At 37.8% G+C, this 15,718-nt stretch overlaps 1 protein-coding gene across 1 annotated transcript in view; it reads right to left on the bottom strand.

Moving 5' to 3' along the window:
* The window catches only part of PDLIM5 (PDZ and LIM domain 5), a 239,259-nt gene that overhangs the window by 92,479 nt on the left and 131,062 nt on the right, over positions 1-15,718 (bottom strand). The window contains exons 6-7 of the mRNA XM_079699411.1: positions 12,777-12,949; positions 12,375-12,411 (exon numbers count right to left, since the gene is read on the bottom strand). Coding sequence (XP_079555537.1) covers positions 12,375-12,411; positions 12,777-12,949 — 210 coding nt within the window. The remainder of the gene's footprint in view (positions 1-12,374; positions 12,412-12,776; positions 12,950-15,718) is intronic.

A 15,718-nucleotide genomic window follows, 5' to 3' on the forward strand; every position in this document is an offset into this window, starting at 1 on the left:
CTGTTCTCCATAGTGGCTGTATCAATTTACATTCCCACCAACAGTGCAAGAGGGTTCCCTTTTCTCCACACCCTCTCCAACATTTGTTGTTTGTAGATTTTCTGATGCCCATTCTAACTGGTGTGAGGTGATACCTCATTGTAGTTTTGATTTGCATTTCTTTAAGAATTAGTGATGTTGAACAGCTTTTCATGTGCTTCTTGGCCATCTGTATGTCTTCTTTGGAGAAATGTCTATTTAGGTCTTCTGCCCATTTTTGCATTGGGTTGTTTTTATAATATTGAGCTGCATGAGCTCTTTATATATTCTGGAGATTAATCCTTTGTCCGTTGATTCATTTGCCAACACTTTCTCCCATTCTAAGGGTTGTCTTTTCATCTTGTTTATTGTTTCCTTTGCTGTGCAAAAGCTTTGAAGTTTCATTAGGTCCCATTTGTTTATTTTTGGTTTTATTTCCATTACTCTAGGAGGTGGATCAAAAAAGATCTTGCTGTGATTTATGTCAAAGAGTGTTCTTCCTATGTTTTCCTCGAAGAGTTTTGTAGTGTCCGGTCGGTCTTACATTTAGGTCTCGAATCCATTTTGAGTTAATTTTTGTGTATGGTGTTAGGGAGTGTTCTAATTTCATTCTTTTACATATAGCTGTCCAGTTTTCCCAGCACCACTTATTGAAGAGACTGTCTTTCCTCCATTGTATATTCCTGCCTTTGTCATAGATTAGTTGACCATAGGTGCATGGGATTATCTCTGGGCTTTCTATCTTGTTCCATTGATCTGTGTTTCTGTTTTTGTGCCAGTACCATACTGTCTTGATTACTCTAGCTTTGTAGTATAGTCTGAAGTCAGGGAGTCTGATTCCTCCAGCTCCGTTTTTTTCCCTCAAGACTGCTTTGGCTATTCGGGGTCTTTTGTGTCTCCATACAAGTCTTAAGATGATTTGTTCTAGTTCTGTAAAAAATGCCATTGGTAATTTGATAGGGATTGCATTGAATCTGTAGATTGCTTTGGGTAGTATAGTCATTTTCACAATATTGATTCTTCCAATCCAAGAAAATGGTATATCTCTCAATCTGTTTGTATCACCTTTAATTTCTTTCATCACTGTCTTATACTTTTCTGCATACAGGTCTTTTGTCTCCTCAGGTAGGTCTATTCCTAGGTATTTTATTCTTTTTGTTGCAATAGTAAATGGGAGTGTTCCCATAATTTCTCTTTCAGATTTTTCATCATTAGTGTATAGGAATGCAAGAGATTTCTGTGCATTAATTTTGTATCCTGCAACTTTACTAAATTCATTGATTAGCTCTAGTAGTTTTCTGGTGGCATTTTTAGGATTCTCTATATATAGTATCATGTCATGAGCAAACAGTGACAGTTTTACTTCTTCTTTACCAATTTGTATTCCTTTTATTTCTTTTTCTTCTCTGATTGCCGTGGCTAGGACTTCCAAAACTACGTTGAATAATAGTGGTGAGAGTGGACATCCTTGTCTCGTTCTTGATCTTAGAGGAAATGCTTTCAGTTTTTCCCCATTGAGAATGATGTTTGCTGTGGGTTTGTTGTATATGGCCTTTATTATGTTGAGGTAGGTTCCCTCTATGCCCATTTTCTGGAGAGTTTTTATCATAAATGGGTGTTGAATTTTGTCAAAAGCTTTTTCTGCATCTATTGAGATGATCATATGGTTTTCATTCTTCAATTTGTTAATATGGTGTATCACATTGAATGATTTGCATATATTGAAGAATCCTTGCATCCCTGGGATAAATCCCATTTGATCATGGTGTATGATCATTTTAATGTGTTGTTGGATTCTGTTTGCTAGTATTTTGTTGAGGATTTTTGCATCTATGTTCATCAGTGATACTGGTCCGTAATTTTCTTTTTTTGTAGTATCTTTGTCTGGTTTTGGTATCAGGGTATTGGTGGCCTCATAGAATCAGTTTGGGAGTGTTCCTTTCTCTGCAATTTTCTGGAAGAGTTTTGTTTTGTTTTTTGGCGGTACGCGGGCCTCTCACTGTTGTGGCCTCTCCCGTTGTGGAGCACAGGCTCCAGAAGCACAGGCTCAGCGGCTATGGCTCACAGGCCCAGCCGCTCCATGGCATGTGCGATCTTCCTGGACTGGGGCACAAACCTGTGTCCCCTGCATCAGCAGGCGGACTCTCAACTACTGCACCACCAGGGAAGCCCTGGAAGAGTTTGAGAAGGATGGGTGTTAGCTCTTCTCTAAATGTTTGATAGAATTCACTTGTGAAGCCATCTGGTCCTGGACTTTTGTTTGTTGGAAGATGTTTAATCACAGTTTCAATTTCATTACTTTTGATTGGTCTGTTCATATTTTCTGTTTCTTCCTGGTTCAGTCTTGGAAGGTTATACCTTTCTAAGAATTTGTCCATTTCTTCCAGGTTGTCCATTTTATTGGCATAGAGTTGCTTGTAGTAGTCTCTTAGGATGCTTTGTATTTCTGAGGTGTCTGTTCTAACTTCTCCTTTTTCATTTCTAATTTTATTGATTTGAGTACTCTCCTTCTTTTTCTTGATGAGTCTGGCTAAAGGTTTATCAATTTTGTTTATCTTCTCAAAGAACCAGCTTTTAGTTTTATTGACCTTTGCTATTCTTTGTTTGTATTTCCTTTATTTCTGACCTGATCTTTATTATTTCCTTCCTTCTGCTAACTTTGGGTTTTGTTTGTTCTTCTTTCTCTAGTTCCTTTAGGTGTAAGGTTAGATTGTTTGAGATTTTTCTTGTTTATTGAGGTAGGCCTGTATACCAATAAACTTCCCTCTTAGAACTGCTTTTGCTGCATCCCGTAGGTTATGGATTGTTGTGTTTTCATTGTCATTTGTCTCTATGTATTTTTTGATTTCCTCAGTGATCTCTTGGTTATTTAGTAATGTATTGTTTAGCCTCCATGTGTTTGTGTTTTTTACATTTTTTTCCCTGTAATTCATTTCTAATCTCATAGCATTGTGGTCAGAAAAGATGCTTGATATGATTTCAATTCTCCTAAATTTACTGAGGCTTGATTTGTGAACCAAGATGTGATCTATCCTGGAGAATGTTCCGTGCGCACTTGAGAATAAATTGTAATCTGCTGCTTTTGGATGGAATGTCCTATAAATATCAATTAAATCTATCTAGTCTACTGTGTCATTTAAAGTTTCTGTTGGGCTTCCCTGGTGGCGCCTGCCAATGCAGGGGACACGGGTTCGTGCCCCGGTACGGGAAGATCCCACATGCCACGGAGCGGCTGGGCCTGTGAGCCATGGCCACTGAGCCTGCGCATCCGGAGCCTGTGCTCCACAACGGGAGAGGCCACAGCAGTGAGAGGCCCGTGCACCACAAAAAAAATAAGTAAAATAAATAAATAAATAAAATTTCTGTTTCCTTATTTATTTTCATTTTGGATGATCTGTCCATTGGTGTAAGTCAGGTGTTAAAGTGCCCCACTATTACTGTGTTACTGTCGATTTCCTCTTTTATTGCTGTTAGCAGTTGCCTTATGTATTGAGGTGCTCCTATGTTGGATGCATATATAATTGTTATATCTTCTTCTTGGATTGATCCCTTGATCATCATGTAGTGTCCTTCCTTGTCTCTTGTAACATTCTTTATTTTAAAGTCTATTTTATCTGATATGAGAATAGCTACTCCAGCTTTCTTTTCATTTCCATTTGCATGGAATATCTTTTTCCATTCCCTCACTTTCAGTCTGTATGTGCCCCTAGATCTGAAGTGGGTCTCTTGTAGACAGCATATATATGGGTTGTGTTTTTGTATCCATTCAGCAAGCCTGTGTCTTTTGGTTGGAGCATTTAATCCATTCACGTTTAAGCTAATTATCGATATGTATGTTCCTATGACCATTTTCTTATTTGTTTGGGTTTGTTTTTGTAGGTCCTTTTCTTTTCTTGTGTTTCCCACTTAGAGAAGTTCCTTTAGCATTTGTTGTAGAGCTGGTTTGGTGGTGGTGAATTCTCTTAGCTTTTGCTTGTCTGTAAAGCTTTTGATTTCTCCATCGAATCTGAATGAGGTCCTTGCTGGGTAGAGTAATCTTGGTTGTAGGTTCTTCTCTTTCATCACTTTAAGTATATCATGCTACTCCCTTCTGGCTTGTAGAGTTTCTGCTGAGAAATCAGCTGTTAACCTTATGGGAGTTCCCTTGTATGTTATTTTTCGGTTTTCCCTTGCTGCTTTCAGTAATTTTTCTTTGTCTTTAATTTTTGCCAATTTGATTACTATGTGTCTCGGCATGTTTCTCCTTGGGTTTATCCTGTATGTGACTCTCTGTGCTTCCTGGACTTGGGTGGCTATTTCCTTTCCCATGTTAGGGAAGTTTTCGACTATAATCTCTTCAAATATTTTCTCTGGTCCTTTCTCTTTCTCTTCTCCTTCTGGGACCCCTATAATGCGAATGTTGTTGCATTTAATGTTGTCCTATAGGTCTCTTAGGCTGTCTTCATTTCTTTTCATTCTTCTTTCTTTATTCTGTTCCACGGCAGTGAATTCCACCATTCTGTCTTCCAGGTCACTTATCCGTTCTTCTGCCTCAGTTATTCTGCTATTGATTCCTTCTAGTGTAGTTTTCATTTCAGTTATTGTGTGGTTCATCTCTGTTTGTTTGTTCTTTAATTCTTCTAGGTCTCTGTTAAACATTTCTTGCATCTTCTCGATCTTTGCCTCCATTCTTTTTCCAAGGTCTTGGATCATCTTCACTCTCATTATTCTGAATTCTTTTTCTGGAAGGTTGCCTATCTCCACTTCATTTAGTTGTTTTTCTGGGGTTTTATCTTGTTCCTTCATCTGGTACATAGCCCTCTGCCTTTTCATCTTGTCTATCTTTCTGTGAATGTGGTTTTTGTTCCACAGGCTGCAGGACTGTAGTTCTTCTTGCTTCTGCTCTCTGCCCTCTGATGGATAATTCACCAGTTAAGAAGATTGTAGAATGGGTCTCATGAATGCTGGTAGGAAAATCAATCCATTCAGGTCAGGGGTTCTATGTTTTCTTGGATGGGTCAGCAGCTGTAACTTTCAGAGTTTTCCATAGTCCATCCAACTCCAAATGACTCTAAGCCTGAGGGTCTACAAGCTGCAGGAACAGCTGTTTCTTTTTAATCAATGCTTTAGGTTAGACTCTTAACTTTAAATTTTCCTTAGTAATGATAAACATTTCTGTTGGTTGTTCCAGTCAAAGCACTAAGCATTTCATTTGCCTGTTTGTAAAATTAGTCAGGTATTGTCACCTCACAGGAGTCACTGAGCTATTCATGTTAAAACAGACCAAAAACACAAAGGAAGATGAATTAAGGAAGAAACGTTCATTTAATTAAAAAAATATATATATCTTGCACGACTATTCAACAGATAATACCAAGGGAAAAGCATCAACTTTTGCCAGTTAGATTGTCCAGAGAACAGTTCTCCTTTCAAGCAGCTTAGGTATGATTCTACTTTACCTTCAGTATAGATATTAATGCCTTGATATTTTTATGAAATTTTGACCTTATGTTGAATTTTTATTAGATTAAAAGTTACATAGACCATATTGTAAACAATCTCCCTAAAATTTAACAATTAGGGAATTGGAGAAATATGCAATTATATACAATTGATACCATTAGTAAGTGCTAATTAGAACCAAATATGGGGGTGGGGGTGGTGAAGACTACAAGAACTTGTGTTAAAAGAGCTTATACTCTAGTTAAGTATACAGGACATGGAGACAAATACCTGTCACCAAATTAGAAAAGGAAGCACCACAACAGAGGTAACAATGCTACTTTCAACTGGGTCTAAGTCAGTGACTCTACTGCAGAATAACTTTTTCTTAAATGCTTGTCTGCCAAAATGAATATTAATACAGAAAGGTAGCTGGTGTGTATTATGGACTGAATTGTGTCCCTCCCCCAGATGCATGTTGAAGCCCTAACCCTTAATGCAACAGTATTTTTGAGACAGGGCTTATAAGGAGGTAATTAAGGTTAAATGAGGTCATAACGGTTGAGGCCCTAATCCAAAATGACTGGTGTCCTTGAAGGAGGGGAACAGACAGACACCAGAGCTCTTGGAGGAAAGGCCATGTGAGGACACAGCGAGAACGTGGCCATCTGCAAGCCAGACAGGCCTCACCAGAAACCTACCCCTGGGAGCACCTCAGTCTTAGACGTCTAGCTTCTAGGGCTGGGAGAAAATAAATTTCTGTTGTTTATGCCATCAGGTTTGGGTATCTTGTTCCGGCAGCCTCAGCTGACTAATATAGAATATTTGTAATTTAAGAAGTAGTTCACTAGACATGAAGCTTACACTCCTAACACCCAACTTCAAACTGAATTTCTATATTTATATACAGCTGACCCTTGAAGAACACGGGTTTGAACTGCACTGGTCCACTTATACGTGGATTTTTTTCACTAAATGCGTACTATAGTATTACACGATCCATGCTTGGTTGAATCCACATGTGTGGAACCACAGAGAGGGAGGGCCGACTGTAAAGTTACATGTGGATTTTTAACTGTACAGGGGGTTGGTGCCCCTAACCCCCCGTGTTCAGGGGGCAACTGTATTTACATACATAAATATTTATATTTTTATGGTATATTTACATATCTATTTGTGTATAAACGTCTAGAAAGAAGTAGCATGCCTGTTAGAATGCCTTTTCCTCCCAATTTATATTACACCGAGACTCTGGTATTCAAGGAGCTCGTACTCTAGTTGGGAGATTTAGGACATGCAGACAAGTATCCACGGTACAAATTAGAAACGGAGATGCCAGAGAGTGGTAGAAACGGCACAACTGCTACTTCAGAAGTGAGGCTCTTTCTGCTGTGGGGGTGGGGCTGGGGCGGGGTTGGGGTAGGTGTTGGGGTGGGGCTGGGGGTGGGGTGGGGTTGGGGCTGGGGGCGGGGCTAGGGGCTGGGGTGGGGCTGGGGTAGGTGTTGGGGTGGGGGTGGGGTGGGGTGTGTGGTTGGGGGTGGGGTTGGGGTAGATGTTGGGGTGGGGCTGGGGGTGGGGTGCTGTGGGAAAGGATGTGCAGGCGACGGGCTCAGGAGGCAGCAGAGGAGCAGTGATGAGGGAGCATCTGCGCTCGGCCCGCATTCTCTGGGGCGCAGCCCTGGCCGTTCGGGCAGATGATGCTCGATCCCGTGGGATTACTCAGAGCACTGCAAGACGGCTGGTCCCCCTGGTCCCCCCGTAGTGCCCTCCTGACCCTGTAAGATCTGTAATATCCCCTTACACATTTCCAAAGGCCGCTCAGCAGCAGCGTCCCCCCCAGGAGAGAAGAACTAGAGGTAAACTTTTAAAGATGTGAAGGAAATGGCAGAGGTGCTCAAATAAAACATAGTACATGACCCATTAAATGACTAACACATGTCATTCTAAAAATGGCATATGGCAAATTACTGCTACAAAACTTATCCTGCCGCTCACCAGTTACAATATCTTATCACATTTGTTCAGAGTTAATCTTAATTTTCTGTGCTGAAGTTTCTTCTTCCATTCATTCATTCATAGAGCCCTGATTATATTTGATTTCTTTCTTTTTTCTTTCTTTTTTTTGCCAGTATACTTGCATTATTGCAAGGATAAAGAACAAAACCCTACAAACACCAAGGTAGGAAACAAAAGTTATTTATAATAGAAATACCTTTACCTACTCATTACTCCCAGGGTGCTTCTAATGGAATCGACAAACATCCTTTACTCAAGGGAAAGAAAAGTGTCTTTCTTTTGACTTCCATATACGTTTCAGGCTATCCTAAACTGATCTTTCACTTTAATGATCTCCCTAAATGGTGTCCGTGATCTGATTTCAAAATGTAGGAGAAGGGATGAGAAGTGTCCCATACAGAGAGAATGATGAGAAGGTGAAGACAAGGCCCACGCTGAAGAGAATGGATGCAACCGAGGTCCAAACCAGGACCTAACAGAGCCAGCAAGGTCCTCCCCAGTTAGCCAGCCTGACAGTGGCCAGGCTTCCTCCCCGATCCTCAGTTCACTGCATGTGGGCAGCTACTCACGGAGACTGCGGAGACTGCGGCCTTGGAGGAGGGGGTGGGTGGCTGGAGCTGAGATGACATGTGAAAACCAAGACAGGTTTTTATAGAGAAGACTAAATTGTCAAATTCATCACTAAATTATGAAGAGAGCATTGTATGTCACATTTCTACACGTGAAAGTTTTGTTTTTGAGTGACTTGATGTGTGTTTATGGGGCATTCTGTTCCCTAGAAATATGTTACCAACATCTACTACATTTCTAGGACTTCCATGGGTCTCAATGGGAAAAGCATTAAATTGATCATTATGCCCAGGGCTGGTACTAACTAGGTGGGTATACTTTATTTAGCAAGTTGATAACCTCCCCGATTCTTCATTTTCTAATTTTACTTGAAGGTGGTTAGATATGATAATCAGACAACTTCCCATTTAAAATGCTGTGGACAGTACTGGGAACGTATATTCTTTTCCTCTATGCGTTAAGCGTTATGTTTTTGGATCATGCTTCCCTTCACATGCCACATTTTGGCCACACTGTCCTTTTGGTTCTGTGAACTCGCCATGCTCCTTTCCACTTCCAGATTCCTACATTTGTTTCCTCTGCCTTGAGCACTCACCCCAAGCGGTCACACGGTTGACCCCTTTTCCTCCCTCAGGTGATGGCATTAAGGTCATCTCCTCAGAAGTCCACACAATCTAAGTAATCCCACCCTACCTAAGCCAAACTTCCTTTATATTAACTTATTTTATTATCTTGATAACACAATTATCTTAGATTATCTTGTTTATATATTGATATGCTATTCTTCTGAATCCCTAGCACACCCTGGAATTTAAGCATTCAGTAATTATTCATGTGAAAGAATGAATGCAGGCAACAAATGAATATTTACAATTTATAAGATTTTAAATACACATCAGCAACACAACTACTGCAAAATTATTTGTCTTGGGAAATCGATTCATCCTATATTTCAGAAAAAAAAAAAAAGGGCCTCCCTGGTGGCTCAGTGGTTGAGAGTCCACCTGCCGATGTAGGGGACACGGGTTCGTGCCCCAGTCTGGGAAGATCCCACGTGCCGCGGAGCGGCTGGGCCCGTGAGCCATGGCCGCTGAGCCAGCGCGTCCGGAGCCTGTGCTCCGCAACGGGAGAGGCCACAACAGTGAGAGGCCCGCGTACCGCAAAAAAAAAAAAAAAAAAAAAAAGAATGAAAGAAGGGACTGCTACTCTCTTTCTTAACACCACAGTTTTTATTAAACAAGCTCTCTAGGACGTTTTTTACCAGAGTCTTCCTAAAGGGCATAATGACATACAAAAGGAGTAGGTTTCTGTTTCCACAGATAATTGTTTTTCAAGTAGCAAAAAGACTGACTGTGTGGGAGACATTCTATCTGCTGGCTGGTAAAATATTATACGAGAAAAACTGTTGAAAGTTCTGAAGAGTAACTTTCTAATTTTACATGAAAAACAAGCCTGTGATAAAGAAAGTCTGTATAAGAGAGACAAACAAAAACAAGCTATAAATTAGGTCACTAGACTTACAACAATATTTTTGCAAGAAGTTTTTATAATTTTTGGCTAGCTTTTAAGCTTGGACTATAAGATGTCCCAGGAGGTTAAGTGAGCACAGGAATTTATCCTCTGACAGGGTCAAATGGAATGTCCTTTGCGATCCTGGCTGAACATTTACCCTCATGCTCAAATGTGGATCATTCCATTTATCTAAATCTATGCTTTCAGTAAGACATCAAGTATTTTATCTTTAATTAGGCAAGGTATTAAACTCCTATTTTCAACTGCACCTATGTCGAGTTATAAAGCTCTACATACATGCATACATACGTTCTCTTGTCTTTATTAAGGAAAAATTCATTTATTTACCTAAAACGCTCTTTCTTTCTCTCAACTCTGAAGTTATTCTAGAAATTTGGTTCTTGGTGTAAAATACCATGTTTACTCTACCCAGACCATTTATTTTCATGAGAATTTGATTCTTCTTTCAAGCATCATCTTTTGAGATCAATGAAGAATTAAAGGGTATAGGAAAAGCTGGTGTAAGTAAATAGATTTTCTTACAGAGGCCAGAGACACAGTGGTAACTGGGATTGATGTCAGAAACATAAAATCATAAGGAGCATCTGAAAAAGTACTGATAAAATTAAAAGAAAAACATCGTAATATATTATATAGTAAAAACAAACATAGATAAATCCTAGAATTATTTTAAAAAATGCATTTGGCATGCCAAATTTTAAATAGTAATCACTAACTAAAATTAATGTTAGTTTCTCAAAATTATCAGGCAGTTTTCCTACTCTACAGTGATATTAAAATCAAGAAAACCTGGAAAAATAAAAACGGAACCTTGAATGCAAGCAAAGATGCTTCAGTAATAATTTTCACACAAAGCCTCATTCTATGTTGTGCCCCAGTCTAACTGATCTCACCTGTTCCTCACATAAGACGTTATGTAAAATAATGAAACAATGCAGGAAAAAAAATATGGATCTTTGTCATATTCCACACTCACATTTTAGCAACCTCACAAAATTAAAAACGTTGTCCAAATTAAATGTCAGGAGAATTATTTATTTTACCCAAGTGATAATGTACGTCTTGGAAGGCTTGTTACTAGCTTCAAGGAAACAGAAAACAACTACAAAGCTAAGCTAAAGGCAACTTTATTACAATACTTTTCCAAACTTCAAAATGCATTTATTATTGAATTTAATCTAATATATAATACATTATATTACAAGATAGAAAGCATTTCTGGTCAGATATTTAGCTTGCATGTAAAGCCCAAAACAGAGCTTCCTTGGAACAGCAACAATGCATAATAGTTTATATCACTAAGTAAAATATTTCTCTGATGTTGCATAAAGAATCATTCATATTGCAATTTATTTTATGTTCATTTCCCCTGATTTAGAAATAAAGCAAAGCTATCTTTTCTACAACTTACTAGCTAATACCTAGAAGTTGTCTATATCCTAAACACATCCACCAGCTTAGAAATAATTGCTTTGGTAGAAAATAGGATTTTTAAAACTAACGAAACCAAACGAACACTATTATTTCCCCATTGCAAACAGGGGCAGAATTCTCTTCTTTCCTTCTTTGGGAGCCAAATCTGGGCCCTCCTGCTCTTCAGACAGTCATCCTCAATAGTTTCTGCTTTACAAAAATACCCAAATCTGTAATGAACTCTATTCTAACAAAGTCATTTCTCTTTTATCTTGCCTCCTCATATTTGCTTACTTAGAAGCGTTTACAGCCCACTTTGAACATTACGTAATAATGAACTTTACAATAAAGTAACCTTGGGAAATGCAGTAACATAAAGGAAGTATTTTCCAAATTAGACAAGGACCTTATTTGCTCATCCACCTCTGCTTCAACCAACCAACCAGATTCCACTTACGAAAAGAATTCCTTTTCCAAGGTTACTCCTATAATAACAATAAAAACATGTAAATCCACTGAATCAATCTGGCTCCTTACTTCGCTCTCTCGGTTTAACATTTGTGAGCTACCAACTAGCACAAAACACGTGTTCATCCTCCTTGTTTTCACAATGGCAGGAAATGGTTAGAGAAGTATAGAAAAGATTCTATTTTGTCTTTCGTAAGGCAAATTTAATACGGATTTTGCTACGAAGTTGGAGGAAAAGAAAAAGGGAACGAAAAGGCATGTGCTGGCTGCTCTTGGGGCAAGGTTCATAAATCACTGTACGTTAAGAGCGCGTGCTGAAACTTCATGGTGCCAGTCACGTAATTTTGTGTATTTGGGACTAAAGACGTGAAGGGGTGTCTTTTCCCTGCGGAAATAAAAAGAAAAGAAAGAAGAAAAGAGAGTGATAGAAGAGTCACAAGAAAGAGAAAGAAAAGGTTTCTACACTTAGATCACCATGCAGAAAACGTGCCTTCCAAAAGCTTCATTTCACAGAGCTGTTTTGTTTAACAGCGAAGATTTCAAGGATAGAGCATGTTTAGAAGTACAGAAATTAATCCATAGAGCCCCCTTGGAAACGTCCATTTTTATTCCCCAAACAAAGCGACTGCAAGACAACACATGAACTCGCTCACAAACATCTGTCGTGTTAGCAAAGCGCCCCCAGATGTACCCTTCTGCCCACCCACTTCAATACTGAAGAAAACAAGCCGCAGACAAAAAATTCAGACAGCATCAACTAATTTAAAAATCTGTAAGTTGTACACTTCAGTCCCACAAAAGGCACCAAAGTTAAGCTTAGCTCCTAGGTGCAAAGACAAAATGCCATACCATTCACTTGAAAAGGTGAAAAAACACAAATTGAGACCATTCATAAAAGGAAAGCATTCAATTTACCAAAAGAAAGGACAACTTACTTTGCCTTCTTTGTATTATCAGTTTCAGGTTCTTTCACTGAAATAAAATAAGCAATAGCCAATGTCAGTTTGCTTTTTTTTTTAACTTTAAAATCACTTAAGCAATAACCTGTATCGATTAATACCAAATGGTCAAGTTACACAGAGCCGCTAAAAAAGTTCCTTATCACGTTGGCATTGGCTATACGCTATAGTCAGTACTATGACTACTACTACTGCTACACTTTTCAATATAACTCTCCTGGGCTGGTTGCTTATATTCACTACCACTATGCATGGCATAATTTAAAAGCAAACTGTCTCAGGAAAACTACTACTTTCCAATAACTGTCCATCAGTCTAAATGCCACTCTCTGTGGCAGAGAAATATTCATCCATTAGAATCCCTAGGTATTCACTTACTACGTTCAGTTCCAGTGATCTGGGCGAGGATTCGGAAAGAGCGAGACTGAGTCGTTCCAGTCCTTGGACGCCAGTCTTCAGTATCTTCAATCAGTCTCTTCTTACTGGCATCACTGTGAGTAGGTATGTGATAAAACTCTGTATAACGATCCATAATGTGTTTTCGTGGTGGGCTAGGGTTCAAAAGGAAAAAAAAGGATTAAAATATTTATAATTATGTTAAGGACAAAATATCTTCTCCCGTATTATTTATAACTTATACATTTATTTAATCCTCAATGTTCCTTTTGTGTATTTTGCTTTTTCAAGTATACTCAGTAACAATTTTTCTTAAAAAAAGAAAGCATCCTTCTAAAATAGAGTAGACTAGGTTATTTTTTAAAATTAGTTTAGAAAAAGGTACTTATATGCTAATATAAAATAATAGTATAGATGGCTATTCAACAGAAAGGTTACCGTTTGGGTAGGATTTTCCTTTTAATTGACAGAAGAAGGCAGCAGAAGAGAGATTTCAACATGAAGAAAAGGAAAAGAAAAGAATGAGAAAAGAAGGAAAATAACAAGAAATTGCGAAGTCCACGGTAATTAAAATCAAACAATTCAAAATTACTGGTATTGTTCATCTTATGGCTAATAAAGCAGATATGGACTACATCCACAACCACTGTTAAATACCCGTATGCTGCTAAAATATGTTGGCTTTCACAAAATTAAATGATCATTTCTTCACTGGGCCCAGGAGCCATGAATGGTTTAGTACAGGCTAAACCAACAATTCCAAACACAATTTTGAAAAGGGTCACAACTTATTTTCTACAGTATTCTCATTTATGTGTACAGATATCCCTAACCCTAAATAAAGTTGGGTACAGGTTCACCACTGTAAAGAGCTGTGGTCTATCAGAAACCAATGAAATATTTATCAAAAGACCAAAATATGAATTGTGGCTCTATGACTTTTGACTAGTCAATCTCACTGAGTCTCAGTTTTTTCATTTATAAGAATACCACATATAAAGTAGCACTGTTCTCAGGATTAAATGAAATAATATATGTGAAAGGGATGTGTAAACTACAGAGTTCAAGAACTTTGAGTTTGCTAAGACTACTCATTTTTCTATTAGGAAAGCATAAATACCAGTATTACGGAATTTACAATGTACATTATTTTAACACTTTAACCTAAGATCTAGGTAACTTTATAAATACTCCTCCCTTCTCAACCCCGCCCCCCAAATAGGATAAATGCAAACTAAATTATGAGTTTCGTTTCAGAAGAGAAGAAGGAAACTGAGCCTGGACTAGCAGACAACTGGCACAAGATCCAAGCAGAGAAAATACCCTAAGAGGGCCAGATGTGTGTGGCAAAACCTGCTAGGTTAACTCACTGCTAAAAAATCACATTGCTATCAGAATGCCACGTGACTGCTGTCATTTTAATAGGGACACCATCAAAAACTGTCTCAGTACACTAGAAGAGTTTTTGCCCAGTGACATGATAGAATTAACGTTAACACTAGCTTTGCAGTCAGACAGGTAGTAGTTCTAAGCATACATCCTCCATTCAGTGTGTATTTTATACAAGCCATTTAACTTCTCCAAGTCTCGATTTTTACCACCTGAGAAATGGGGACTGCATCTACTCTAAAGGGTTGTTTTGAGGAATAAATAAGGTAGGTAAAGTATGTAAAGTGCTTTCCACACTAACTAACACGAAGTAACATACTGTGTTCTTTTATGATTACTAGAAAAATTATTTGCAATGCATGTTCTAAGACTACAAGTCATCATATCTATAAAGAACAGAATCAATAGTATTTATACATAATACTAATAATAGTATTTTAATACTATTTAATGGTATATTTAATAGTATATTTTAATAGTAATTCAAATTATTATTTATGATAAAATTTTAATATTCCAGGAGTGAAATACCTAAAATATCTTTTACTGATATTGAACAAAACCTCCTAACCCTTTTTAAAATAGACATAATTTTCTTTAATTAGAAAATAATAGACATACGCTATTTCATAAATACACTGTCTTTGGCAGATTCCTAAACAGACAACACTTTATCTTATGCAATTACTTGAAAAACTTTATATTTAAGCTACTAAACTTATAGTTTTAAATTTATCTATAGTCAGTAAGTGTTTACTCTTAAATGGTGCCAATTTCAGCTATAAGACTATTTTATCCTCTATAAAAGGTTTGGACTATAAAAATACAAAAAAATAGTGTTAAGCTAAGACACCAAGATTAATAAAGTGTCACCACTTAAGAATATTTTTTAGCCACAACACACTTGTGAAAAGTATAGTACGTCTTAGACTCTTTTGTGACACTCACCACAGCTTAAGGTCTGTGTCAAGTGATAGAAAGTTTCTAAACATTTACTGGCTTTGAAACTCTCATGACTATGATTAAAGAAGGGAATAATCTCAATAATTTGATTTTTTGAAATGTATTTGGGATAGAATATAAATTCAACTATCAAGAGCAAACAATTTATTTCAAGATACAGACATTCAAAATTAGCAAATTTATTCAAAATTTTAAAAAATATTAAACAAGGGAGGCCCCAACCATATCTCTAACTCCAGTACATACTGTCTGTAATAATAATCTATCTTTCTGAAGGTTTAGCTTACTAAGTTTTTCCACTGCAGAAGTGTGGGTTTTATAATTCACACGAAGCTCTGTAGCATGGAAAACAAGTTTCCTAGGCTCCTAATATATTTGAAAATTCTAAGCAATGAGAAGGGACTAACAAAATTTGGTGATGGTGTTAAGTTGAAAGCCAGATGAAAAGTTGCAGAGAGACAATGATGAAAATTAGAAAAGAAACCACTGATGAGGTACTTACACAGTGCCAGGGTTACTGAAGGAGGAATAACACACACACAGAAAGATGTGATAGAGTAGAGAAGACAGTG

Source organism: Hyperoodon ampullatus (assembly GCF_949752795.1).
Source record: "Hyperoodon ampullatus genome assembly, chromosome: 1".
Taxonomy (NCBI): domain Eukaryota; kingdom Metazoa; phylum Chordata; class Mammalia; order Artiodactyla; family Ziphiidae; genus Hyperoodon; species Hyperoodon ampullatus.